The following is a 26984-nucleotide window of genomic DNA, read 5'->3' as shown; positions in this document are numbered from 1 at the left end:
GTCAACCGGCTGCTGCGGTGGGGACACAGGGCTCACCTGAGCCTCCTGGTGGTTTCCCACCGCCCCACGTGACCCTCGGAGCCACTCTAGCACACACACGAGAGCTCGATCTGGGGTTTCCTGCCGGGCCTGGGAGACACTAAGCTCTCGGCGAGTTGCTAAAAAAGGCAGGCGGGCATCCTGGGGACACAGCCACCAATGTGCCCTCCAGGGGCTCCCAGGGGTCGGCTGCCATGTATACCACCTGTGTCACCTTCACTGTCACTGTTTACCTCGGTCCTGGGCCCCTCAGGGGAGAAGAGCTCACACCCCCCAAGAGCCAGACAGAGAGGCTTCAAACCGCCAGGTCTTGGGTTCAAATACTATTACTCACTGCATGGTCCTGGGCATTTTTTTAACTTAATTTTTTTAGAGCCATTTTAGGTTCACAGCCAAAATGAGAGGAAGGTACAGAGAGCTCCTATACCCTGCACCCCCGACGCACTGTCCCCCCCGCCATCAGCATCCCCCATCAGAGTGGGACATCTCTTACAACAGGTGAACCTGCGTTGACATAGCACCCAGAGTCCAGAGCTGACATTAGGGTCCCTCTGGGTGTGCATTCTGAAGGTCTGGACAAATATATAATGACATGCATCTACCTACCACAGTAATGTCACCCATGTGGTCCAGATAAGGGACACACAAAAGGGACTGTCCACAGAAGTATGGGCAGGTTAAGGAAGCACCCAGGGGCTGGGATTGCAGGAAGCTGCTACCATCCCTGGGGCTGGAAAGAACGAGCCGAGGAAGCGTGTTTCGTACAGAAGCCAGGGGACCTACAGCTGCAGCGGGCCTCCCAGCCAGAGCCGGGGATGCGGCCCGGCCCGTGGTCAGCGGGAGGAAACGCCCCACCCTCTCTGCCTCTCCCCCCTCCTCAGCCCCAGCCAGGAACCAGGAGAGGATCCCACCCATCAGGGTGGACACAGACTGCCAGAGGATGGACCTGGTGGCAGTAGAGTGGGGGGGTGGGGGGGAGGGGGACAGGGATGCCACAAATGAAAAGTGACCAGCGGTGCTCATTATGGGGCCATCCATCCCCACCCATTCTTTCTACAAACACCTAGTTGGCACCTTCTAAGTACCAAACACTGTCCTCACCGCTGGGGTCGCTTTGGGGGAAGAGAGGAGACAAGGCCCCTCTCTCAGGGAATTTGCATCCTGGAAGACAAGCCCAACACGAAAGAAATGACCAATTACAGAATAAAATGCCAAGCCCGAGTGTTAGGAAGAGACCGGAAGCAGGACAAGGGAAGAAAGAAGAAAGGGAGGCTTTTTGAGATGGCGCACACATATGCTGGACATCCCCGGGGCCCGCTCGCCTCCCGTGCTCACTCCAGCTGGTCCCTCCGTGCAGATGCCCTCTCCACCCTCTGGACGCCCTGGCCCGCCCCCCCGGCAAAGGTGCTGATCCCTGGACCCTGGCAAAGCCCACCAGCACACTCCCGCTCCTGGCCTCCGGCCACCAGGAAGGCCTGCTTCCTGACCTACGCGATTTTAACAGGAGCAGGTGGCCTGGCTTCAAACAAGCACCGTCACAGGAGAGAAAAGTCCTGAATACAGACAGAAGTGCCTGCATAATTGCACCTCAAAACTTAAAACCATCCCTACACTGTGACACACAGAAGGACCAGTAACTGCCATGGGAAGGCCCCAGCCAAGCGACCTTGCCCCTGAGGGCCCTCTACATTTTCTGCCTGTTAATCCTGCCACAGAATTCCAGGAACCTCCCTCGCCCCTGCCGCCCTTCCCAACACAACATCACAAAGGAGACAAGGGGACCTTTTTAAACGAAGGGTGAAAAGAACATCTTCTTTATGCTCTGGGGTGTGGGGCCGGGGTGCTCCGTCTGGGGAATAAGATACGGGGTGCTGGACATTTCAACCAGGCCAGTACTTCTCAGACTTCTCCGGGCCTGGGTATCCCCTGGAGAGCTTGGTAAAACCCAGGTTCCTAGGCCCCAACCCTAGAGTCTGTAAGTCTGGGATGGGGTCTGAGAAAGTGCATAGCTGACAAGTTCAGGGTGATGCCCACGAGGCAGGTGGGGCCAGACTTTGAGAACCCCAGGCCCGGCCATTCAGATGCTGGAAGCGTCTGTTGCTCCATCCCTGCCCCCTCTGCCAGCCGCCAGATCCCGAGCGCCCCCCCACCCCGCCCAACCCGGCAGGGACAGAATCCGAATGTCTGATTTTTCCTTTCCGGCTCGCAGCGCCCCGCACAGGCCGAGGCTCGAGGAGAGGGCGCTCAGTGGGCGTTAGAGGACCGCCGCCCGGGGTGGGGGGTGGGGGGTTACTGGGTGGCCGGGGACGCCCCATCCCCGGCGGGCACCGCCTACAGCCTGCGCAGTGCACCGGGGTGCGGGATCCGCGGAGGGCGCCCCGGCCCCAGCTCCCAGCTCCCAGCTCGGGCGGGCCCCTTCCCCGGCGGCCGCAGGTCGCCTCCTTCCGCGGGTCTCGCTCGCATCGGCCGCGGAGGCCGGGCGGCGGCGGCCCGGGCCGCGTCCGCGTCCTGCGCCCCAGCGCGGGCCCGGGGGCGGGGCGGGGCGGGGCCTCGGCGGCCCCCTCCCCCGGCCCGGGCTCCGGCTCTGCGCGGTGGCGGCGGCGGCGGCGGTGGCGCGGGGACCAAGGTGAGCGGCGGCGACGGGCCCCGGAGGCCCCGCGCGGGAAGGGGGCTGGGGGGCCTGGGGGGTCGCACGCGCCCCTGAAGAGGCCGGGCGGGGGCCACCGGAGCGCCGTGTGTGTGTGTGTGTGTGTGTGTGTGCGCCGCGCATCACGCCGAGTTGCGGGGACATGGAATGGGGTAGGGGTCGGGTGTCCCCCGGGCAAGGGGCTCCAGCCTCTCCCACTACGAGTCCCCCGGGACCTCCCAGCTCCTCTCTAGGGGTCTCTCCTTCTCGCCAGCAACCCCCACCCCCCCGCAAGGCCCCGCCCCGCCCCGCCCCCTTCTCGGCTCTGTCTCTGCGGGTGGGTCTCTGCCGGTGCGTCCAGCCGGGTGTCCCCCTGCCTTGTCTCCTGGCCTTCCTTCCCCAGCACTGCCCCCTCCCCATGGCCCCTCCTCCCCTCCCTTTACACGGCTCCCCCTTAACAGAGCAAACAAAGATGGTCAAGGCAGGGAGAACCTCCTTTCGGAGCCCTGTCCGGTTTCAGCGCGGGGCCCCACCCCTCTGGCCTCTGGCCTGGGCCTCCTGCCACCTTCCTGTGGGGAGCTGGCTCTGCAGAACCCTGAGGGCGGGGGGCATGGTCTGGGGCAGCAGTTACATCTGAGGGCAGAGACCCCAGGGCTGGAGCACAGAGGGGTCTGTGGCCTCGGAACTAGGGAGCTCCCCTCACATCCTTTGAGAGGTGGCGGGCAGGGCAGACTTGCGTGCGTCGGGGTCTGGGTCTGGCAAGATCAGACCATGCGCTGGACCCAGTTCACAGGAGCAGGGCCTGACGCTTTCTAAGATTGTTTCCAGTGGAACCACAGCAGGGGAAAATGTGCTGGGCTCAGGGAGGGTCCCTGGCCTGGGGGTCACTGGGTGTGGTCTTGGCCCTGAGCAGCCCAGCCACTTCCTGTGGACGGCCTCCATTTCCCCATCCGTGCCTCAGGGCACCAGTGACACAGTGCACAGCTGCCTGGAGTGGCCGTCGCGCGGTCCAGGTGATTAGTGATGCTTTTGGCGACATCCTCGCTGGGCGGGAGTTCCCTGGATTCCAAACAGCATTCCTTGGACTGCATCTGGAGGGGGAGGTGGGGCTCCCTGTGGCCTCGCAGACCTCCTGCACCGGGTGCAGCCTGAGAACCCTTCTTGGAGGGGTAAGCTAGGGGCTCCAGAAGGTGGGGTCCAGGACCACCAGATTGTCCAATTCAATGACAGTGCTTGATAAAACGCCAGTGCCTGGGCTCTCGTCCTGACTGGGAATCCGCACCTTAGAGCTCACCCCCCCCCCACCCCCACCGCATGCACGTGCAAATATGAACACTGCTGAACACAAGATCACATACTCCTTCTGGCCCGTGGGCTGTGGGGTGGACCCAAGAGCAGCCCAACCCAGGGGCTTGGTCTCACCAGTCCCCTGGGCAAACCACTCCCCCTTCCTGAGCCCAGGTCCCCATCTGGCAGTGGGGGATGGCCTCCCAAGGGTCTTTCCTACCAAATTGTCTGAGCCGTTTGTTGAAAATATGGGGGCGGGAGGGTGCTCTGGTGTCAGGGAGACCTCGGTCAGCTTCACAGGGCCACCACTGGCTGTCCGTGTGGTCCAACCAAGTGACTCTGCTTCTTGGGGCCTCCGTATTTTCCATCTGAAAACTAGAAATCCTAGTATCCCCCACTCCTTACAGGTAGTCGGGGATCCAAGGCGGCGCACTGCTTGACACTTGGCAAGCCCCCCCATCCCCGAGAACCCGGGGTGAGCCATGAGAGAGGTGGGCACTGTCTGTGTTGCGGCTACCTGAACGACCTGGTGATGGAGGCGTTCATGTGGACGTAATGTCTCCCCGTCAGGGAAAGCGGTCGGTGCAGAAACATTTGTTTGCAGATGGATTTGTTTGTTTGTTTCTAATGGATGGATTAAATGGATGGGGCTGGTTGAGCGGCATCGCCTGGGTGGCCGGGCAGCGTTCCGTGGGATCGGCTGGGATGCTGGCACCAGCTCTTTCTGAAGACAGGCACTGGGAGATGACACCCGGGTCTCCCAGGCGGCTCCCAGCAGAGCCAGGAGGGGCTGGGGCCAAGAGGAGGAAGGAGACAGCCCGGGGCCCTCTCCCCACCTCTTCAGGTGCCCTGAGTCCTGGGCGTTCATGGACGTGAACAAAATCATCTCCTGGGACGTCTGTGAGGAGGCCGGGCTCCCAAGACACCCATGGAAGGACAGGAAAAGCCATTCATTCTTTCATTCATTCCCTCGCTCATTCCCACTGGCCTTCTCCAGGCCTGGCAGATGGCAGGGGGGTCCCGGTTGAGGCAAGAAGGGAGAAGCCACAGACGCCATCTGAACGGGGAGCTGTAGGGTCAGACTGTGGGGTCCTTGCTGCACAGGGTCACACAGTGGGGTCAGGATGTCCTGCTTTAGGCTCACCCAGAAGCCTTGGGTGGCCTCGGGATACGCGTTGAAGAAGACCCAGCTGTGCCCCGAGTCTGAGTCGGGAGAAGCAAATTAGAGTCTTGGACGGCTGTGAAGACATGGGTTTAGTGGAACAGAAAGGTGACTTCCTGGTGACACCGTAACCCTCTTTTTGCCTTTTAACCACATCCCCCTTAGATGTCTCAGAACCAAATCTCAGTGGGGGAGCACCAGCTGGATGAGGGCTTTGAGATCTGTGTGTGACCCCAGTTCTGGTGACTCAGGAATCCCTAAGTCCAGGACAGGGCTCCAGGCGGCGGGGAGGAGGAGCCAGCCAGGCCCAGAGAGGGGCCGCAGGGGCCAGGGACCCCGGAGTCAGTCCCACCTGTTGCAAATCCTGACAGCTCCGTCCAATAGCTGTGTGGCGGTGGGAAAGCTGCCTAACCTCTCTGAGCTTCAGTTGTGTCATCTGCATTGGGTCGCTTGGACGAAACTGTTGAGATGATCAAAACCTTGGTTTCCTGAGCCGGGCTGCTCGGGTCTGAATCCCGGCCCCGCCTGTCCCCGGCTGTCTGACACTGGCAAGGCCCTCGACTTCTGTGCGCCTCGATTTCTTCATCTGGAAAGCGGTGAGAAAGGCAAGCCCTCGGAGCATAGGGTCGCGGTGAGGATCTGGTGGCTCCGCATAACGCCCTGAGAGGGACAGTCCCTGTGTAAGACAGGAAGAGTGGCGGTCCGGCCACCGGCTCTCGCCGTCACAGTGCTCCGATGTGTGGCCTTTCGCTCAGGCTGGCGTTAGGCCCAGAGTTACTCTCAGCATCGGGGTCAGCAATAGCGTCTTTGTGCACCTCCGGCGTGGCGGGAGGACTCCATGCCGGGCCCGGGGAAGCCTTCAGCTCCTTCTCGTGCCCATCTGTACCCCCCGGGGAGGACAGTGAGGCCACCGACTGTCTGCGCCCTGGGAAAAGTGGGGGTAGGGGTGCAGGGGCTGGGCCCCTTCTGAAAAGATTATCAAGAAAATCGCAGCTCATTTCAGCAGGAAGTAGTGCTCTCTCCTCGGTTCAGATTCCAGAGTGTGGGCTGACCCCTGGGAAGAAGGGGGCTGCTGTTTCTTGAGCACCTACCATGTGCCTGGTCCCATGTGCAGATTCTGCAGGGAATAGCCAGCCCAGAGGGTGAGCGTGGCCGATTCAGAGGCCCAGTGGTTTGCCTGGAGACCCGGGCAGCAAGGACCAGGGCTGGGGTTCAAACCTAGGCCGACTGGCAGGTATGCACGCCCCCTTTCCACCCCTCTGTGCTACCTGCCTGAAGGTCAGAGAATGTCACCAAAACACCCCAACATCAGGACCCACCACAGTGGGCTCCTCTGACCCCAGCAGAAGTCCTGCTCGTTTTCTGGAAGGTTCTTAAGGTTTTGCTGTCTGTGCCATCAGCTGAACTGGTTAAAAAGCTTCTATGTGTTGCCCCAAGCAGTTTCTCCAGCAACACCAGTGTGCCCAGAACCCAGAGGAGAACCCAGGAGGAAAGATCGGGGGAGGGAGGATCCAGGCCGGGAGGGAGGCCCCCACTCAGCACCAGGAGACCTGCGTTCTGGTTCTGGTTCTGCCACATACCCTTTGAGTCTGAGAGGTCATTCTCCACGCCTCAGTTTTCAAATCTGTGAAATGGGAACTTCAATTTCTACCGTGTTTGGTTCCCATGGGGGAGAGGGGTAAGGTAAAGCTACAGAATAGTAATAGTCAGCACATAAGCAGCCCTTGAGATGCACCTCATGTAACCCTCCAAGGCCATGGTATGACCCCGTTGTACAGATGAGGAAGGCAAGGCACAGAGAGGTCAGTCTCTTGTCCAAGGTCACACCACTGGTAAGTGTTTAGGTCTGATTAAGATGGGCGGAAAGCCAGCCATGGAGGACACATATTGATGATAATAAACATGATGCCCCCTGCTTGATTAGTTCCTGTGACAGGGAGCTCACTACCTTCTGAGTTCCGTAGGACTGTTAGTCTCGGACTTGAGTAAGTGGTGGTGATGGTCCCTGGCCCAGCAGACTCAGTGTGGAAAGGGACGCCTGGGAGAATATGCTGAGCTTTGATCGTGCTGGGAAGCCCAGCCGTGGAGAGGTAGGGAGCTATGGTTTTCACTCTGTTACGAAGTGGGGGTAAGAACCCCGTGGCACAGGACTGCTGGGAGGTGTGAACAGGGGGGTGTGATGTCAAGTTTCTGGCAGCAGCAGTGGCTGGAAGCGTGGCAGCTGTTACTACTGTCGTGTTGTTACTCCTGCGCTTACTGTTAGTATTAGGATTATTTGGGTCCTGTGTCCCTAGGAAAATCATGGACCCCTGTGAACAGGAGCCAGGCGGTCTACGTCCCTGGGTCCCATCCTGCGATGTGCTCAGTGTTTATTGATCGGACGCCTGATGTCCTGCTCCCTCCAAAGAGAATGTCTTCATGTGGGCGAAGTGCTGGGAGACCTTTCGTTTCCAGAATCTCATCCTGTGCCCCACGAGTGGGGGTCGTTAGCTCCATTTTAGAAACGGTCTTCGTTAGCGCCGTGGGCCGGCCCAAGGTCACACAGTAAAAAGAAGGAAAGCCAGGAATGCTTCCTGGAGGAGGTGGCATGACACCGGGCCACCAGGATGGGGCGTGTGCCTGAGCCAAAGGGCAGAGGGGGCTAGTGCTTTAGGCATGGTGAAGAGGAGCGTAGGAGCTGTCCACGGGGCAGCGCTGAGCCCCGCACCCAGCCTGCGGCTCACAGCCCAGGGCAGGGCAGAGTGTGGGTGAGGCTCAGGGGGCATTTGCTGAGCCGAGCTGACCTGAAGTCTCAGCGGAACAGTAACGTGCTAGCGGTCTGGGCTCCTGACCCCACCCTGCACCCCACCCAGCCACTTCCTTCTGTCCGGGCAGGAAGGAGTGCTCTGCCGGCTCAGAGGTGGCAGGCACCTTCTTGGGGACGGCTCTGTGAGCAGTGATAAAATATTTATCTGAAACAGCGACATCTGGGCTTCCCTGCACAAGGCGCAGCCAGGGGCAGCTCCCCTCCCTAGACCTGCGGCCTCCCTGCATCCTGCTGAGTCACAGGGCAGCCCAGCGAGCCCCCTGCCTGCACCCTCCTTGGCCCCTCTGCCCTTTGGCCGCATGCGCACCTCCTAATGTGTAAGCCATTCAGCTGCCCACAGGGCACCCAGCACAGTGAGTGCTGAGGGCTCCAGAGCTTATCCAGCCGCCAAGGTCACGGGCAGAGGAGGCCTGAAGGCCGGGATCCCCATGCACTCACCCCTGCAGGGTCCCACCTCCTTGGTCCTCACAGCAGCCGGCAAAGGAGGTAGGACCTCTTGCATCTCTGTTGGGGGTGGGGAAGGATACCAGGGCTCCGAGCAGGGGTGCAGCCCGTCAAGTCTCCAGCTGCTAGTGGCTGAGCGGAGGTTTGGCCCTCGGCTGTCTCACTCCTGTCCCTGGGAGGACAAACTCAGTTCTAGCCAGAATCGGGGGCTGGGCTGTCTGTCCGTCCTGATGTGACCCAGAGCTATGACTTCGGGTTTGTGCTTTTGATTTTCAGAGTAAAAGCAACAACAAAAAACAGTAGCAGATGGCTTCTTCCTACGGCCTCATGGTGGGGAGGAAGAGCAGGGGTTTCAGATTCTTTTGTTCGCTCATTCATAAAATATCTTCTGGGTGCACTGGCCGCGGGCCACCATGCGAGGCTCCGTGGACCCGTGGGGGACACTGATGCCACAGTGGGGGGAGCCCACGGAACCGTCAGGGCTGGGTTCAGCACCCAGGCCCGCTCACCGCCTGCTTACATGTTGGGGGAGCTCCCGCAGGCCGCCCCACCCCTTTGAGCCTCAGCCTCCAGGCTGTGGCTTGAGGGTCAACTGCTCTTTCGAGTGAAGATCGCACCTGTGTCATTTCTCTCTGTCACCTCTGCACACCAGCCTGCTGGGCATTCACTGGCCTTGGGACCAGGTCTGGTTTCCAAGAGGCCCCAGCAAGCTTTGCGGTCAGCTCTCCCAGGGAGGAACCAGAGCTGGTGCCCCGAGGGGCTTTGCAGAGATGCTGCTCTAAGGCAGTGGCTTTTCCCAAGGGGCCTGGAGTTCTGAAGGCAGGCTCTGGTCCTGGAGCCGCCCTTGTCACCCGCAGGTGTAAGAGGGAGCCCGGTCGCATGCAAGCTACTGATGGGATACCTGTGGGTGGCCGGGGGTCATCTCCACCCCCCCAAGGACCCCCACCCCCGTGCTGGATCGAGCCACCGTCGCCCCTCACTGCCTGCCCACGCGCGGGGGCATCTCATCTGCCTATTTCCTCTTCACCCGTCCCTCCTCTCAGCCCCCCGCCGGCGTCCCTCTGCCTGGAACTCCTCCTGTCCTTCTTCAGCTTCACTGGGGCTTTTCCCTGGTTCTTCAAGGCCCTGCTGGAAGGTGCCCTCCTCCTCCAGGAAGCCTTCTCAGCTGCCCCGCATCCACCCAGGCAAGATGGGGCAGCCCGTGGAATCCTGGCTTCTACATTTGCGGCAGCATTTAGCGCCCCATGCTCATCTGTTCCCAGTCTCTCACCCTCCAAAGGCTCCAAGGTGGGGCTCTGCCTGATCCATCTCTGGGTCCCCAGGCTCAGCCTGGGGCTGGCGCAGAGAGGAACCCCGGGAGTGTCTGATGAATGGACCAGTGAGTGAGGGAGTGAGTGACACCCAGGACCGTGGCAGTGTTTCAGAAACAGGTGGTCAAGGACAGCAATAAAGCTAGGAGGTGTGCTCCGTGGGGAAACCCACTGCCTTTCTGGACCAGTCTCTGCAGACAGGGACTCTGTGTGCCTGGCCTTCAGACACAACAGACGTTCAGTGGGAGGGGAAGGATTTCTGGGGCCATGAGAGAGACAGCCGGTGGAGGCTTGTTGCAGAGACCCAGGGATCCGGAGGGCTGGCCTCCCGGCCTTGGAGCCATGTGACCCCGAGCAGCTCGTCCCATCCGTCAGGCCTCGCGTCCATCCTGCACAGCCGGCATCTCCGTGTTGGAGAGAAGCCAGCAGGTGGCAGGGCGCGTTCACGGGCGTTCGCTCAGTAACACGCACGTGTGTTGAGAGGCATTTGCTAAACTCTAGGAGGCCGTTGCCACAAAGACACATCCCTGCCTGCTGGGCATAAGTCTGCATCGGACTGGCCTGACATAGTCCGATGAGGGAGGCTAAAGGAACGCAGACCCACGGTGCCATGGGGTTGTCACAAAGGGCAGCCCAGGGGAGGCCTCAGCCCAGCCATCAGCTTGGGACCTTGCTGGTGGGTGGGTTTGCTCAGAAAGCAGGTGGGCTAGGCCTGTGAGTGCTGCGTGGCTGGAGCCCTGAAGGAGGGTGAGGCAGGGGTGGTAAGACCCTGGAGGAGAGGGCTGGACGGGATCCTGAGTGATGCAGCGGGGAGAGGGCGTATGCCCCGCCCCAAGAGCATCGCAGGAATAGCATCCCCTGAGCCCTGAGCCCTCCCCCCCGCCGCCCTGCCCCTGCGGCAGGCTCTTTGCATTAAGGAGCCCCTGAGATCCTTGCCCTGACCTTACGAGGTAGGCACTGCTGTGTCCCCATCTCACAGAATGGGAAAACTGAGGCCAAGTCACAGTACGGGACAGAGCTGCACTTTCCGAGTGCAGGTCCTTTTGTCTCTAGAACCCAGCTTGGAACCCCTGGCCTTCCCTGCAGCCCTGCCTCTCACAGAGCCTCCAGGCCTTCCGCTGGCTCATCTGCAGAGAGGGCCTCAGCAGCTGACATCACAGAGCAAGGGGGCACCGTCACAACCCTTACCACCTCCAGTCCTCCCTGGGACTTGTTCTGTCGTCTGTGGTCAGAGCGTCACCCAGGGTGCCTGGTTAGGGGACGAGATACAGCACAGGAGGCACCCCGGGGACAGGTGAACCCCCAGAAATGGGAAATGAATGTCATGTCCCAAGATCAACCAGAAAGAGCTCTAGGCAGCAGCAGGCCCCTGCCACGGAGATCTGCCCACTGAGTCACAGAGGGGGCTGGCCCAGTGCAGGTGAGCTCCTTCCTCATCTTTACCTGAAGGTATGGAGAAGGAGCCAGTGAAGGGAAAAGGCCTCCTCTGTGCTGACAGTCAAGGTCAGGGGCCATCATCTTGTTCTATCGGCTCCAAGGCCAAGAGGACCCTCCAGGAGACTATGGGCCCTCATGTTGGGCGGCTGGGGGTAGTTGCTAAGAATGTCTCTGAGATAGACGAGCTTCTCCCCTATATGTATGGTAGCAGATGCTGTAGGCAGGAGGGAGGGGCAGAGGGCCTGCATAGGCCCCAGCCAGGGCTCACCATCTTTGCTCCAGCAGGAGGCCCGTTGTCAACTGCGCAGGCAAGGTGGGGTGGGCTGGTCCCTCTGGGTGTGGCCTCGGATGCTGAGCTCTAGACATGCCCAGGCCTCTGCCCCTGTGGGTAAATGGGAACTGCTTCCTCCCCCAACATTGTCTCTTCCTGCCAGAGCAGTTACGATGCCCAAGTAGAAACCAAGGCTGGCCCAGGGTAAAAGCTTTGGCCAAGGTCAAATTCAAACCCAGCACTTAGCTCAGGGCCTGGCACATGCTAGGTTCTCAAGAAATACTCACCGAATGAAAGGGAGGGGAGTGCATGCAGCCTTTGGTCCTGTCCTCACAACTCTGCGTCCCCAGTGAAGGGTGGCTCACAGCCTGCCCACCTGAGAATGCTGTGTGTGAATTCTAAGGTGTACTTCTAACTGCAGGAGCCGACCAAGGAAGGAGTCTGGAACATGTCCTTAATAGTGAGGGGTCCCACTCTCAACCTCCAAGCAGCCTGGGCAGTGCTGTCCTCCAAATGCAGATGCACACGCGCCGTGGTGGGGCTCATGAAGGGGACGTTGCTGGGTTAGGTCACCCTGGGCGGGGTTTTGCAGGATGAATAGGAGTTGGCTGTCCAGGCCAGGCTTAGAGAAAGGTCTTACCAGATAGAGTGAAGGGCAAGCATGTGGCCATGAACTGGGCCTGGCCTCCAAGGATAACAGCTTTCTCCAGGATGTTGACCTCCACTTTCATTCACCTGGAAAGCCTCAGGGAGGCTCTTGCTCCCCTTCCTCTCCCCTTACACATCCCCAGAGCTGACAGCCTGGTGGGTTACCTACAAGAGGGCTGGGAGCTTACAGCCTCATCCTTTTGTCTCATCCCTGTGGCGCAGCCCTAGAGACCCCTTGCTGTCACCTGGCCCTCCAGTCGGGGCGGGGGGAATCCCTGCGGGGTGAGCCAGCACAGGGGAGGAGTAGAGCTTACAGGTGCTACAAGGCACCTCGCCGCCTTGGTTCCCAGGGAAGAGCTAGCGCTCATCCATCCCCACCTTGTCCACCAGCCACACTAGGAACCGCAGGGAAAGAGCCAAACCAGTAACTACCAAGAAGACCCGCACGAGGAGCCCCTGGGGCCGGGCCAGGTGTCCGGGCAAGGCTGTCCTCCCGCACCCGGGACCCAGAGAAGAGCTGAGGGACAGCAGGTGGCGGGACGCTGCGTCCGCCTCCAGGTCAGAGTCTAGCTTTCTGGCTCAAAGGACTCAGCGGATGAGCAGTAGGGACCAAGCCTGGGGTGACTGCATCATGCTCTTGGGGCGCCCAGGGAGCCCGGATCTGAGCCCAGCCGGCTGACCTTGCCCGCAGGCAAGGGTTTCCCAAACGGATGCAGGTCAAGGAGGGCTGGGGACAGGCCCCAGGGCTTTTCAGCTAATTGAGCCTCATGTGACTTCCCCCCACCCCCAAGTGCTCACAGAGCCGGAGCTATGGGTCCAGCCTCATCTTGGCAGCCCAGTGGAAGGGGGCTCCACGTTGTTGGGTGAGGTGACCCTGGGCAGGGTTTTGCAGGATGAACAGGAGTTGGCTGACCAAACGCAATGGCCTCCATGCCTCATTTCACATACATGGCCCCTTCCACCATCACCATGGCCCCATGAGGTCCTGTCATCATCCCCACGTGACATGAGAAGTCCTCATGCTGGTGGTGGTGGAACCTGGTGGGAGACTGAAGCCGACAGAACCTAGGGGCCGGCAGGGTTTGCAGTGCAGGAAGAGAAAGGGACTGGAGCTAGCCCATGGACATGAGAGGTCTGAACCCCAGGCAGTGGCCTTTCTAGAACCTTCACACACCCCATGGCCGGCAGCATGGCACACACTCTCCCCCCACGCTCCACATCCCCTACCTGGTGGGGCTCTTGTCCTTCACATGTCCTATAGGTCTGGTCCCCTCATGGAATACCTCTCACCCTCACCTGGCTTCACTCCAAGCCCAGCTCTTGGGGCTCTGGGGACACAGGGGCCAATCCTGGAGGAAGGCCCTGTCTGTCCAAGTTCCAGCTACGGCCTTGCACTGGGCAGGTCTGGGACAGCAGGCGCTGTGGGTGAAGAGCACGGCAGGAAGACCTGAGGGCCACCTCCCGACTGCCTGTGTGGCCTTGTGTTTACGGCTCCAGAGCCCCTCCCAGTGGGCTGCTGGGAGATTACATCCTGTGGAGTTGCCGAGCACAAGACCTGCCCCTGCTGAGGGTGCAGCCCACCGGGCCCTGCAGAGAGAGGTCATCTTTCCAGGCCTGTTTAAAATAGCACAGCTGCTGAGGGCTCTTCAGGACTCCCCAAGGCAATCTCTGTCCTCCACCCACTGCCTCCTGTGGCTCTGCCCACCCGTGACTCACCAGGAGGTGCTCACGATGACTGATGACTCTGCGGTGGTGGCCTCCGGCTCAGAGCTGGGCTCAGATCTCAGCCCTCCCCTTACCTGCTGTGCACCCAGGGCCAGCCAGTGTCCTCTGAACGGCAGCCTCCTCGTTGTGAAACGGAGCGGGCATTCTGACCGGTAAGGCAGCCCCGCGAGGGAGGGAAGTGGGTTCCCAGCGCCCAGTAGGACCTCAGCATCTGCTGCCTTTCCCTGGCCTGTGCTTGGCTATTAGAAAAATGTCCCTAAAGTCATACCTGTGGCTGTGTTGTTACTATAAGCGTTATCAGGATGTACCTGGAATGACAAAACAAATAAATAAAGCCAGCCAGGAGGTTCCAGGCAGGACAGTCCTGCCTGTGGGTGATCTGCGTGTCCCACCGGCCTGAGGCCTCAGTCTCCCTATCTATAAAATGGACAGCTGGACCCTATGAACTCCCAGCGCCCTTTGGGCTGGGCTTCCTGTGGGAACCAGTGGAGGGAGGAGGGCTCAAGGAGTCCATGTCAGAGCAGGGCGGCCCCGCAGCCTACACTGGGGAGCCCAACACTCATTTCCTCCTGCTGCTGGGGGTCAGGTGGTTTTGTTAAATGCCTTTCTTAGACCCTGTGTCCGTTCCCAAACTTAAACCATGTTCATGGATGGGGCTAGTGGGAGGGGAGTGTAGGGCCGTAGACACAGGTGCATACAGAGGGGAGCGTGTCAGAGGGACCCCAGGGGGTGTGGGAGAAGGTCCTGTCCCCACAGGCACCTCTGGGAGTGGAATCCCGAGTCTCTCACTCCCCTGCCCTGCCCCCGCTGGCCCCAGGAGGGGAGTGTGATTGGTGCAGCTCCCTCTGCTCAGTGGGGCCCCTGAGGAAATGGCGCACCGCTCTCCCTGGCCCCCGTGTGCCTGCAGGAACATCGCCCACAGCTTCACCAGCCTGTCTGCACAGCACGATTCGTGGTCCCTGTGTCAGCGGGGATCGCGATGGTGTGATCGTGTGTGACCTCCCCTGGCCTGTGCTTGGCTATTAGAAAAATGTCCCTACAGTCATACCTGTGGCTGTGTTGTTACTATAAGCGTTATCAAGATGTACCTGGAATGGCAAAACAAATAAATAAAGCCAGCCAGGAGGTTCCAGCACACCTGTGAGATATGGACTGATTTTTGACTCTGAGCTTCCTAGCGACAAGAGCAAAGAGGAAGGATCAAGCCCGAGAGTTGAATGCCCTTCAGAGGAGAGCACAGGTTTTCCTGGTAATGAGACCCGAGGGATGATCCTTCTAGGAACCTGCCGCGAGGGGTCCCCTGCGATGGGCCGACCCGAGTCCTTGGTATTCCCATGGTCTGGCTTGATCCAAGGACCTGGTGTCTGGAACAGGGTCCCCAGGCTGCCCTAATGACAGGGGAGAGGGAGGGGGGCATCCTCAGGGGGTCTGTGAGAAGGGCCCAGTGAGGTCCCATAACCTCGAGAGGACTGAAGGGTCCTGGGTCATCTTCAGACTCCACAAGGATTTCACCTTCATCTGTTAGAGAGAGAACCATGTGTATTTAAGGACAGAAATAACCTTTTCCCTCCTCCAGATCAGTCCCCTCACACACACCTATCCAGGTGCCCAGGAAACTGGGACCTTTGAGCCCCGTCCACATGCCCAGGACGCTGGCTTCTCAGTAGGGATCTGGTTTTTATAACATCGTGCGTTCTTGTTCTCTGGTACGCCTTTGACAGTGTTAAGCAAATTAACTTCGGGGTCTCTTTTGAATGGTTTCTTGGCTCAAGCCCTCGGGGGTTTTGTTCTGACTGTTGTGGCTTGTGCCTCCTTCCCACTGGTGGCCGGTTGCCTTGGGCGCTGCATCCTTGGGATTGAGTTTCCTTCCAGCCAGGGGTTATCTGTAGACACCTGCCCGGCTCGGAGGGGGGGGGGGGGCGCTGATGCTCCAAGGCACCTTCCCGATGGCTTGGGTGGGCTGCCCGAGGCTATCACCAGGCTGGTCAGATGGTGGGCAGATGTGGGCAGATGCCCACACAGGTTCTAGGAGACGTGCATGCTCTTCCAGCTCCCTGGAGCTCAGGGAGACACACACCAGGTTTCTCGGCCATCTCTCTTGGCCCGGGGGCAGATCTTTTTCTCAGCTACCCATTTATTAGAGGAACAGGCCCCCTCGAGAGCCCTGGCTTTGTGTGAGGGACTCAGTTGTCTCTCACACCTACCTGCTCAGCATCTTCCCTCCTGACTGCTGGTTTGACCCTCTGTCTCAAGACCCCAGTTTTTAGCTCCTGGCCTTTTCCTGGGACTTCACTGTTACGCTGATTAGAGCACAGTGAGGGGAGCGGCTGAGACTGAAACACACAGACGTGGGAGCCAGTCCACCTGGGCTTGCACCCTAGCTCGGCCAGCACAGGGTTGCTCAGTTTCCCCATCTGCAAAATGGGCACAGCAAAGAATAAGGTTGCTGGAAGTAAGTGCTAGAAGGCTGGATGCCCTAAGGCACCGAGAAGGGCACCGAGAATGTCCCTCCACGTTGAACGATTGTGTCTTTCAAGTGTTCTTCGAGGTAACACCCTTCAGTAAAATCAATACTAAATACCATCTAAGTGTGGGAATGAAACAGTCTGAATGATAATACTAGTATTAACATTCTGGCCCCTGGCGATCTTCCTCCTTTTCCTACAAGTGCGTATGAAAGTTCTGCATTTAGATGTGTCATTTTTTTAAATCCAGCATTTCTAGGAGAAGGGCGTAAGGAGAGAGCTTTCAGGTTGTGTCATCCTTAAAATTGTCCAGCCTCTTGGCCTTTGAGTGGTCAATGCAGAAGAATCCTAATGCCCCCTATGGACGACTGCTTCTTATAGAGAACTTTCCAGAGTGCTAAGCACCTGTCTCCAAGGCTTCTTATGAAATGGCAGGCCACCGCTGGAGTCCGGGGTGTGGTGGAACCCAGCTCAGCCACCGACAAGCTCTGTGACTCAGCTTCCCATCAGTTCAAACCCTCCACCCCTTATCGGAGACCCTCAGGCCAGATGTGACCTGAGAACTCCTGCTGGCTTTTGAATGGTGATCCAACCTGTTGATAACTGGCGGGAGACACCAGGGTGGCGTCCGGGGGACTGTGTCTCTCTACCACATCTGCACAGAGAGGGGCAGACAAGGACTCCACATAGCCTCACATCAGAGCAGATCCAGATTTTGTGGCCGGACTCTGAAAAAACTTGAATTTTCAGAGTTTGTGCGTTTCCTGGCTGTGGGATCTGCCGTGGGGGAGAGAAATTAGCCTCAGCTCCCCGTTCCAGCAAGCAGAAGGAGGGATTTACCGTCAACAAGCAGGGCCAGGGTCAGTGGGTGGAAACCTGTGGGGAAAGGGGCATTCTTGTGACCGACTCAGGGGAATTTTTGCTGAAGGCAGGACAGGGTGATAAGATACAGGGCGTGGGGGTTGGGCTAAACTGACCTGGCGGGATTCCTGCTCAGACTGGATCCTGCAAGGGTAGGTGGGAAGCCCAAGGTCGGTGCGGTGACAGAGGCTCCAAGGAGCCTGACCAAAGTGTGGTCAAGAAGGAAAGGCTTTGTTCGTGTCCACCCGGCACATGCCACAGGCCTCTGTCCACTGCAGCCAAAGGCCTCAGCAAGCGCCCAGTCTGATAGAGGAGACAGACTTCCCATTCAGGGGAAGACAGCGTGGCGGGGAGGACCCCTACTGATAACAGCTCGTACCGACGAGCACCCACTGCGCACCCGGCCTGTTTTGTATCTGAGGACACCTGTTCAGCCTTGGGAGTCACCCAGGGAGGAAGGTGTTGTTCTGGTTCTCATTTTACAGGTGGGGAAACTGAGGCACACTGAACCACCCTCGTGAGCCCAAGGCAGACGGCTGTTCACCGGTATAAGCCACAGCCCATGCCCTGAGCCAGGGCACTCTGCTGTCTCAGTACTATTATTATCATCAGTATCGCTGGGGAAGAAATGAGTTGCAGGAGAGGGAGGAAGGGCGTCCCGGGCGGAGAGCAGCACCTGGCGAAAGGCCCAGGGGTGGGAAACAGGCAGAAGGTCCGGAGAACAAGCAGTCCCTCTGTCTTCTGCTTGGAAGTTGGTGCAGACGGAGGCCTGGACAGGCTCAGCCAGGGATGAAGCGGAATGGAAGGAATGGACGCTCGTGCCCAGATTGTGGAGGGCCTTGGACCCCGAGCTTGGAAATGTGGAGATCTGGCAGGCGGAGGCGCTCCTCTGAAGCCTGTGAGCTGGGGAGCGAGGGAGCGTGCCGGCGTGTGGGCGGCAGGGTGGACCCCGACAGGCTGCGAGGCCGGGACGCTGTGTCTGGGGGCGGGGCGGAGTCCTGAGCCTGCAGGGGCTTGGGGGCGCAGAGGGGTGGGCAAGCTGCGGCACAACCCTGGGGCCAGTGCAGGTGGCCCAGCGGGGGCTGGGAGGAGGGCAGGGGAGCGGTACCTGCTCAGACTTCAGGTGTGGAAGGGCGTGGCCTCCAGGCAGGTGAATTCCGTCCACAGTCCACCAGGCGGGAAGCCAGGGACTGGAGTGGGCAGCCTGGTGTCCCCCCCGGCCCTGCCCTTCACCGGCCTGTGACCCTGTGGGTAACATCAGGATCTGGGACCTCGGTGTCCTCTTATTAGGGAATGAGGCTGCCCAGCGGGAAGGGTTGTGCTGGGGACATGTGGGCCAGGCCCTCAGGAAGGGACATCTCCCACCCCTACAGGGAGTTAGAACGCCACCCCCAGTCCTTCCAGTGCATCTCAGCAGTCCGTTCCCCATCAAAATCCATCCCTTCGTGGCCTTTGAACCATTTTCTTGCAGGAGCAGGGCAGGGTTGGGGGGATGGCTCATGGAACAGCCATTCCCCTGCTGGCTGGACACACCCTCCTCAGGACCAAAGCCCTGAACTTGGCAGAGTCCAGACAACCCAATGTCACCCCCTTCCTGGGCTCTTTGGGCTTTATTTCTGAACTCGAGAATGCAGGCCAAGTTTGGGTGCCACCGCTTCCTACATGCCCTGCTGGATCGGAGTGCCTGCCTGGGGCTAGTAATTCCTAGAGCCCTGGGACCTGCCTGGAAGGGTCATTAGTGAGGGGTCACGAAGGAGCAGTGAGTGACAGAGCCCTTCCTAAGGCCCCCCGTCCTGCACCCAGTCTCCCCATTCTCTCGGGCTCCCTCTCCTATGTCTTTGGTTATCAGGGTAAGTTCCAATATCCTGAGTCGTGGTTCTTTCCAAGGAAAGGCTGCTGGTCAAGGAGGCGCCCAAGGGAGAAATAAAGCTGTCCACCCCACCTACCCCCCCAGTCTCCTGGGGATTGTGCGTTCCTATTGGAGAATGCAGGGGTAAGGGAACTCGAGTGTCTCCAGTTGGCTGGCCTTGGGGCCCGACCTGTCCATGTTTGGATGTCAGGTTCCCAGATGCGGAGGTCAAAGCCAGGGCCTGGGGGCGTGCAGACCCTGTGGGGGGGAAGGTGATGCAGTCGTGTCTTAGGTCTGTCTTAACAGAGGACCCCAAGCTGGAGGGCTTGCTACAGAAACTTACTCTCTCGCAGTGCTGGAGGTCCGAAGTCCGAGCTCAAGGTGGGGGCAAGGCTAAGACTCCTTCCTTGTGTCTCCCAGGTTCTGGTGGCTGCCGGCATTTCATGGCGCTGCTTGGCGGGTGAGCTCCCCACACCCGTCTGCCTCTGTCTTCACACGGTTGCCCTCCCCGCGTGTCTCCATCTGTGTCTTCACAGGGTCTTATAAATTGCCATTTAGGGTCCTCCGGGATGACCTCATCTCAACCTGGTCAGATCTGCAAAGACCCTCTGGCCACACAAGGTCACGTGCACAGGGACCAGGAGTTAGGACTTTAGCATATCTTTTGGGGGGGCACAGCTCTACCCACAACAGGAGAGCAGCCTGGATACCCCCAGGACTCCGTCCAGCAGGCAATGACTGTGTCTGTATCCAAATCAAGTTTGCAGCGCTGGATGGGGCTGGCGGGGTCATCCTCCCCCGGGAGGGGCTGGGAAGGACGCATGTCTGTGTGGCGGCGGCCCCCCAGGTCTCCCCGCCCCGCATGCGGCCAACCTTGACTCTAGATGTGATGCTGATGACGGATGAGAATCCGCGGTGGCTGCCGTTTCCTCCGGGCCTGCTCCGTACCGGGCCCCTGGCAGACACACACTGCTCGTGAGCAAAGGTGGAGTCCGGGCAGCCTGGGTTTGAATCCTGGCCTGGCCGTGTGGCCTTGGATCAGTCACTTAAACGTTAGGGCCCCAGCTGGCTTCCCTGTAAATGGGGATGGTAGAGGCAGCTGCCTCTGTGTAGAATGGCTATGGGAAGTCAGGGTGCACGCGGTGACGAACCAGCCCCAGCAGGTGCTCCCCGAGCACAACATGCGGTCACTGCTGTCACATACCCTCGCGCTCGCACTGCCGGGTCCATGGTCTGCCTGCCCGTTTCACTCAACAGAGAGGACAAGGCACTGGAGGGAAAGAGGCCGGCAGGGGAGGTGGGAGCAGAGAGCGGCCCCACTTGGGGGGCTGTGAAGCCTGCGACCTCTGTTGTGCCCTGCTCCTGCTCTGCCTTTACCCTCACTGTGCCTCGGGCACCTATTTATAGACCCGAATCGGGGCTATCCAACACCTGCCAGGAAGGACCTAGGACGCTGCTTGTTCGAGACCTCATTTACGGAGGGGCAGGTCAGGTTTGGAGAGCTGTGTGGATGCAGTCATAGGGTGACCGCGGGGGAGACAAGGGGCCTGTGCTGATCGGAACCTCCTCACCCGCCCCTAGAACTGGATCCAGAGCAAGTGGAGGGGGAGTGTTCTGAGAACAGAGGCCAGAGGCTGCCCGCTTGGGGAAGAGCTAGGAATGGGGTCCTGGTGGCCGTGTGATAGGGCCGGGAAGACTGGAGGGGCACATGAAGATGTGAGGAGGTGTTGGACGGGACAGGAGCTCACCCCATGATGGCAGGGACCCAGTCTTTCTTGTCCCCCGCTGTACCCCCAACACCTAGGATGTCTGTAGGAGGTGTTCCATAAGTCAGTCTGCAGTGTTTACTAAAGCACGAGGGAGGCAGGCTTTGCCTCACCAGCAGCGCCGTCCCAGCTCCGGAACTTTATGGTCGACCACTTGAACAAGCAACGTAATCCCACTCGGCCTCAGTTTCCCCATCTGTGAAGTGGGAGTATTAAGAGTTGAGCCTGGCTGTAAGGCCACCAGAGGCACATTTCCTCTGGACCAGCATAAGAGCAGAACCCACTGGCCGCAAGCATGGCAAGTGGGAGTCTCTGTGAGGTCCCCCCCACTCATGGAAGACGACAGGTGTCACTTCTGCTGCCCATCCAGCCCGGGATGACGAGCAGCTGTCCAGCCTCGGGACAGTCACCGAGGACAGCGCATTGCAAGGCCTTCAGGGATGACCAGCAGAACCATGGGCGATGCTGGAGGCAGCCGGCATCACAGCTCTGACGGGAATCCCATTCTGCTGCGCGGCCCTAATCGGTAGCCGTTACAGAACCCCCCATGGTGACGTGCATTGTCCCGTCCACCTCACCCCGTCACGAGGCAGACGTGTCGCCATCCCTGTCCACCCCGGAGAAGCGAGGAATGAGCCGGGCACCCCTCCCATGGCCGCTGCTCCCTGCGTCCAAGACCCCTAGGGGGCAGGAGGCAAGGTCCCAGCCGGCTTCGGGAAGCACCAGGCTTCGCCACCAGGGGGCAGAGGTGCCCCCGCAGCGGCCGGTGCCTGGAAGTAGGCAAGGCGCGAGAGGCTGAGGACAGCCCTGGTGACAGTGACAGAGCTGGCAGCCGTCCACCCCTTACCCCCACCCCCCAGGCTGGCCTGGCTCCCGCTTCCGCTCTGCCACTTGCTGACTGGGGCTGCGGGCATGTGCCTCCCCCCCAGCCTAGATGGCCCTGGAGGACACAGTACCGCTGCGGTGGCTGCCCCAGGCCCTGGATCCCCTTCGGACCCGGCCGCGTGGGGCTGGGCTGACTCCCCACTCCGGGTAGCCCAAGGACACAGGCTGGCGTCCCTGAGCTCCAGAGCTTGCCCTGGTGGACTCGACGCCTGGAGGCCCGGGGAGCAGACCTGCGAGCCCGTCCTGCCATCCCTGCCGTGTGCCGGAAGGGAGGGGCTGAGCCAGGGGTTCGCGGAGCCCGGGGGACCGTGAGAGTCCCCTCAGATGCTCATTCGCCATCCCCAGCCCTGCCCCCGATTATCCTGACTGAGGTTCCCAGCAGGAGCGGGACAAACCCCGCGGCTCTTTCTGATCCAAAGTCTCGGTGCCACGGGCCAGGCCCGTCCCACAAGTCACCTTTGGTCCCAGTGCCTTTCCTGTGAAGACAAAACCTCGGGGCCAGCCCCTCGGCACAGTCCTACCGTGCGCCTCAAAGACACCTGGATCCCCATCTCTGGCCACGTCTGTGGGAGCGTGTGGCCCCCAAAGGGCTTTGTGGTTCTCAGTCCCCATCCTTCACACGCACCGGTGGGGCTTGGTGCAGCGAGGCCCCTCACCCCCAGGCCCACCCATCTTACAGATGGGCAAACTGAGGCCTAGAATCGCCTGACTTGGTGGCAGAGCTGGCGGACCCCAGGTCCGGCTGCTCCGTCGAGGGCTCTCTGTCCCATCAGAAGGACAAGTCCTGGGGTCCCTCTTGGTGACCAGGGCCCTGTACCAACTCCTGACACCCCACTGGTGGGTGGCAGGGATGACTAAATCTCCGGTCTGGGGGAAGAAAGGGCATGGTTGGAGCTATCTGGCCTGGCATGGGTCCAGAGCAAGGGTACTCTGACAGTGTGGGGGACTGGGACCCCAGTCTCCCAGTCCCTTTCACAGAGGGCATTTCCCTCCCGGGAGTCTCAGCGCAGATGGACCCTGTCCAGGGCCACCCTTGCCATATAGTCACTCAGTCCCCACCCGCTCATCAGGCCCGGAAGGCCCCATAAGTGAGTGGAGGACCTGGTGGGCGCCCAGAGCCCCTCTGCCTGCCTGCGGGGGCAGCAGCTCAGCGAGGGCTGTCACGTGGGGCCTCGGGCCCAGGAGGCCCGGTCATCTGATGCTTCCCAGGAAGCCAGAAATCAGGGTTTCTATGTCAATCTCTCCATTGTAAAACCTTGGCTGTGCACAGTTTTTGGTTTTTGTTTTTCCCCCGCACTGCAGGCTGTGCAGAATCCATTTAGGGGCTTGGCTCGGTTTGTGGCCACCCCATTGTCCCCTGTTCTGGGGGATCGGAACGGTCTTGTCTCTTCCTGGCTTCAGCCTCAGATTCCAGCCCGGGGGGGTGGCTGCTCCCCTGGGCTGTCGAGCCCCACCCCCATATCCCTGTACCCCTCGCCGCCTTGCACCTGCCCAGACCCAGGGCAGCGTCACCTTCACCTGAGTGTCCTATACACACTGACCCTGGGCTCTTTCATGGAGGTCCTCAGCTGAGGCTAGGGCATGGTGACAGCAAATGTCCTTAACACAGACCCGCAGACAGGGTTGAAGGCCCTCAGCCATCCCTACCTCTAGAATTTCTTGCTGGCCCCTTGTTCCAGAACGCTGCTCTCCACCACGGCTCCCAGAGCCCCCTTTCCACCAAGAGCCCCCTCAGCCCTTCCTCCTCTCCCTTCCTCCCACCTCCCCCGTGGGCTGCCCTTACCCACATGCCACCCATTTTCCCTTTAATTTCTCATCCAGAGGGGTCCGCCTCCCTCCCACATCGAGCCTGCCCCTGCTGCCAGACTGCCCGTCAGCCCACCCACCTGAGCGTGCCCAGCAAACAAAGCCAGCCCTCTCCCCCGGCTTGGGAAACCACCATACATCACGTCCCACCCAGAGTCCAACCCCACAGCCCTGCTCCGCCCCACTTGCCCCGCTGGTGGCTACCGTGGCTCTGCCTCCGTGCGCCCGGCAGGGCACGTTCAACAGAGCATTGGCCTTCCTATGGTCTAACGTCGTCCCTCCGCTCCTGTGCCCGGATGTTTAACTGTCCCTTCTCAGTCAGCGCCGCATTTCTACTGCGCCCCGGGTTTGGGAACGTAGTGCCGACCCAGTTTAGTAGTCCCTGCCCTCCTGGCTCCTGGCACTAGGGCAGCAAATTCCCCAAATGACCAGAGGGCAACCCCGGAGCCCAACCCAGGGTGGAGGCAGCCGGAGAAGGAGGAGGTGGCCGGCGCCGAGGGAGGCGTGTGGTTCCCGGCCCAGCAGGTGGATGGGCGTGGAGGGAGCATACAGGCTCCAGGGGTGTTTCTAAAGAGGTGAGAAACCCCCAAGGGTAGGAAGGGGCCAGCTCAGTCCTTCCTGGCCTGTCCGCTCACACCAGGCCGTGCAAGTCTCTGCCTTGGGGATGACAGGCTCTGCGGGAGTCCACAGCCTCTGGTCTCCACTCCGTCGAATTTTGAGCTCAGGGCGGGGAGTCTGATGGTCATGACCCTGCCTCCCTAGGGTGAGGGTCATGTCTGACCCACAGCAGGGGCTTGGGAAATGCCGATTGACTTTAACCGGGCCATGTGTCCCTGCGAGGTTCTTGTACACTTCGTATGGGGCTTTCTTGGCCCTCGAAGCCACAAAAGCAGCCCATCTGCTGCTTGGCCTGACCCTGGCAAACCACCCCTCCTGGAACATTCGGCTGAAAAGAGCTTCCGTTTGGGGGCTGAGCTAGGCCTCGCCACTGCCTCCTTGAAGCTGTCTACACCGCATCAGACTGCATGAGCTAGCCCCCACCCAGGGAAGGGAAGGAGCCCCTTTCTCAGGGGGCGGGCACTTTGGCTCTGCCATGAAGAGGCAGCAGGAGAAACACATACTCTGGCATAAAGGAACCAGGGGCCTCTGGGCCTCAGTTCCCTGTTCCGTATGACACGGGGTGGGGGGGGCGTGGCCTCTGAGCCTCCGCTGCCTGCTGAGATTCGAGGATCCGCGGCTCCTTTCTCCCCACTGATTTACAGGGGAAGTGTCTATGGGAAGACAAGGGAGCAGGGGTTGTGGTGCCAGCAGACCGTGATCAGCACAGGAACGGCCCCAGGGACTGTCCAGGAGGTAGGATGAGGGCAGCGATGCTGTGGGGCCCTGTCTGATGGGGGGGGCTGTTTGCGTGCCCGTGCCCTGTGCTTAGGAGGCCTGCGTTGGCCCAACTTTGCCATTCGCCTATTGCAGGTGCTGGGCGGGTTTTTTTCACTTTCTAGACCTCATCGCCTCTATTGGGGAATGGGAAGAAGCTTTCCCACCTCTGTATTGATACTCAAAATAAATAAATAAATAGAAGAATTCCTACCTGGTAGAGGGAGATTGGCCTCAGGCCAAACATCTAAAGTGCTGTGTAAAGCGTGGAGAGCGCCAAGGCTGTGCCCGCCCTTCACTGGGGTCACTGTCCCCGGCCACCAAGTCTTAGGGTACCCACTTGTTTCTGCCATCCCTGATACCTGGAGGGGTGGGTGGAGCGCCAGCTCTGCTGGTTTCTGAGGTGCAGAGGCCACTGGTGATCCCCCCAGGCCCCAGTCTGGCAGCCCCTCCACACCAGGGGAGGGTGACTTGTCATGCCCAGGCTGGGCTTCGGTGGGGTGGGGTCCTGGCCCGGTGCCCAAAGGGGTCAGGAGGTCTCCACCTCCTGAGAGAAACTGGGAGGAGTTTGCGTTCACTTGGCAGGGTCTGGAGGGATCCGTGTGGGCACAGCCTTTGTGGGGATGGCCAGGAGGGGGTGACTATGGGTGAAGCATTGGCAAAGGGGTTCTGGGCATGGGAGGGGGTAAGGAGTCCCTGAGCATCGTGCTTGTGGCTGCGGTGGCCGGCTCAGGGAGGACGCTTGGGGTTGGGTTGTGCGTCCCATGCGTGTTGGTTTCCTGGGGGCATAGGTGGCCCTCGGAAGACCTGAGGGGTCCAAGCTTGACCCGGAAGTGGACACCTAGGGGGTTTGGGGGCGGCCTTGGCCAGAGGCGCAGACCCCGCCCCCGCTAGTGGCCCCGCCCTCCATGCCCCACCTCCCCATCACACCCCTTTGCTTGAGGCCCCGCCTCGGCCCGATAGCCACGCCTCCTCTCCCGCCCCGCCCCCCAGGACCTCCCCTGTTCCGCCCCCGGACCGGGCCCCGCCCCCGGCCCCGCCCCCGCCTCCGTTTGCGCCGGGTCCGCGCTGCCGGCCGCGCTTCTGGCGCTCCCTGCTGCGGCCGCTCGGAGCAATGATTAACCCGGCGGGCCAGCCGGCGCGGGGCCCGGGGCGGAGGCGCGGGGCCGCAGCGGGACCCCGGAGGGCAGCTCGGCTTCCTGCTCTCGCCCAAGTTTCCTCGTAGAGGGCGCAGTGCCGGCCAGGGCCCGCGGCGCGGCGTGGCGCAGGGCGCGGCGGCGGGCGCGCGTGGGCGCGGAGCGGGCCGCCGGGGTCACCATGAGGACTCTCCGCAGGTTGAAGTTCATGAGTTCGCCCAGCCTCAGTGACCTGGGCAAGAGAGAGCCGGCTACCGCCGGCGCGGACGAGCGGGGCACGCAGCAGCGCCGGGCCTGCGCCAACGCCACCTGGAACAGGTAAGGCCGCGCCCTCCGGGCCCGCCCGCCGGGCCCGGGGCCCCAGAGCCCGGGGAGAGGGAGCCTTCTGTCGGGCCCGCGCGCGAGGAATGGAGCCCTGAGCGCCGCGCTACCTCGCAGTGAGCAAAGAACTTGCTCCGCCAGAGTTGTGCGGGCGGACAGGGAAGTTTAATGCAACGTGTTTCTGGAAGGGAGGGACGAGACCGCGGACTCGGGACTCGTCCTGCAGCGCCCAGCTGGTGGGCGACGGGGTGGGCCTAGAGCCCGCGTGCTTGCCTCGCACCCGGGGGTCTTCCCACGTCTGCGCCCCGGTGCTCGTGGCCATCTGGGAGGTAAATCGAGCAGGAAGTGTTTATCCCATTTCTCAGATGAGCAGATGAGCCTCAAGGGCGCAGTCGGTGGGTGGCCGCTGCGCTTCCTGTCTCCGAGTAAAGGTCCCTTTGGTCGGAGGGAGGTGGGCGGGTAGCTTCCCCTGAGCGGCCCCTTGTCCTCCCAGCTGTCAGCAGGGGTGCAGCAGCTGCCTGGCATTCCTGAGACGACCCTCCCCCCTGGGGGCCTTTCCCAGACTAGCAGGGGCGTGGGAAGTCCCCCCACCCCCAAGCTTTGTTTGAAGAGCAAGGCTGGGATCCGGAAAAGAGATGGTTTATGTAGTGGGATTCCCCAGCGTGTCTGTTCCTGATCCCTTTTCAAAGTAGACATTTCCACCAAAAGGAAAAGGGAGGGGTGGGGCACGGACTGAAAGGCTGTTGGGGAGGGGGCTGTGAATGCC

The 26984-nt window shown here is 60.6% G+C and overlaps 1 protein-coding gene across 5 annotated transcripts in view; it reads left to right on the top strand.

Annotated features, from left to right (window-relative positions):
- Window positions 1-2621: 2621 nt before the first annotated feature.
- The window catches only part of PRR5 (proline rich 5), a 51926-nt gene continuing 27563 nt past the window's right edge, over window positions 2622-26984 (top strand). For 2 of the 5 annotated variants that reach the window (XM_032345972.1, XM_032345969.1), the window contains exon 1: window positions 25805-26215. In XM_032345972.1, the coding sequence (XP_032201863.1) occupies window positions 26079-26215 (137 nt within the window). In that variant the 5' untranslated portion in view covers window positions 25805-26078. Of the gene's footprint in view, window positions 2666-8278; window positions 8407-25804; window positions 26216-26984 lie in introns of those variants that run through there. The other 3 variants (XM_032345970.1, XM_032345971.1, XM_032345975.1) reach the window with 3 other exon arrangements.

This window comes from Mustela erminea, chromosome 6, assembly GCF_009829155.1.
Source record: "Mustela erminea isolate mMusErm1 chromosome 6, mMusErm1.Pri, whole genome shotgun sequence".
Lineage (NCBI taxonomy): Eukaryota > Metazoa > Chordata > Mammalia > Carnivora > Mustelidae > Mustela > Mustela erminea.
This window is presented reverse-complemented; position numbering and strand designations above follow the sequence as displayed.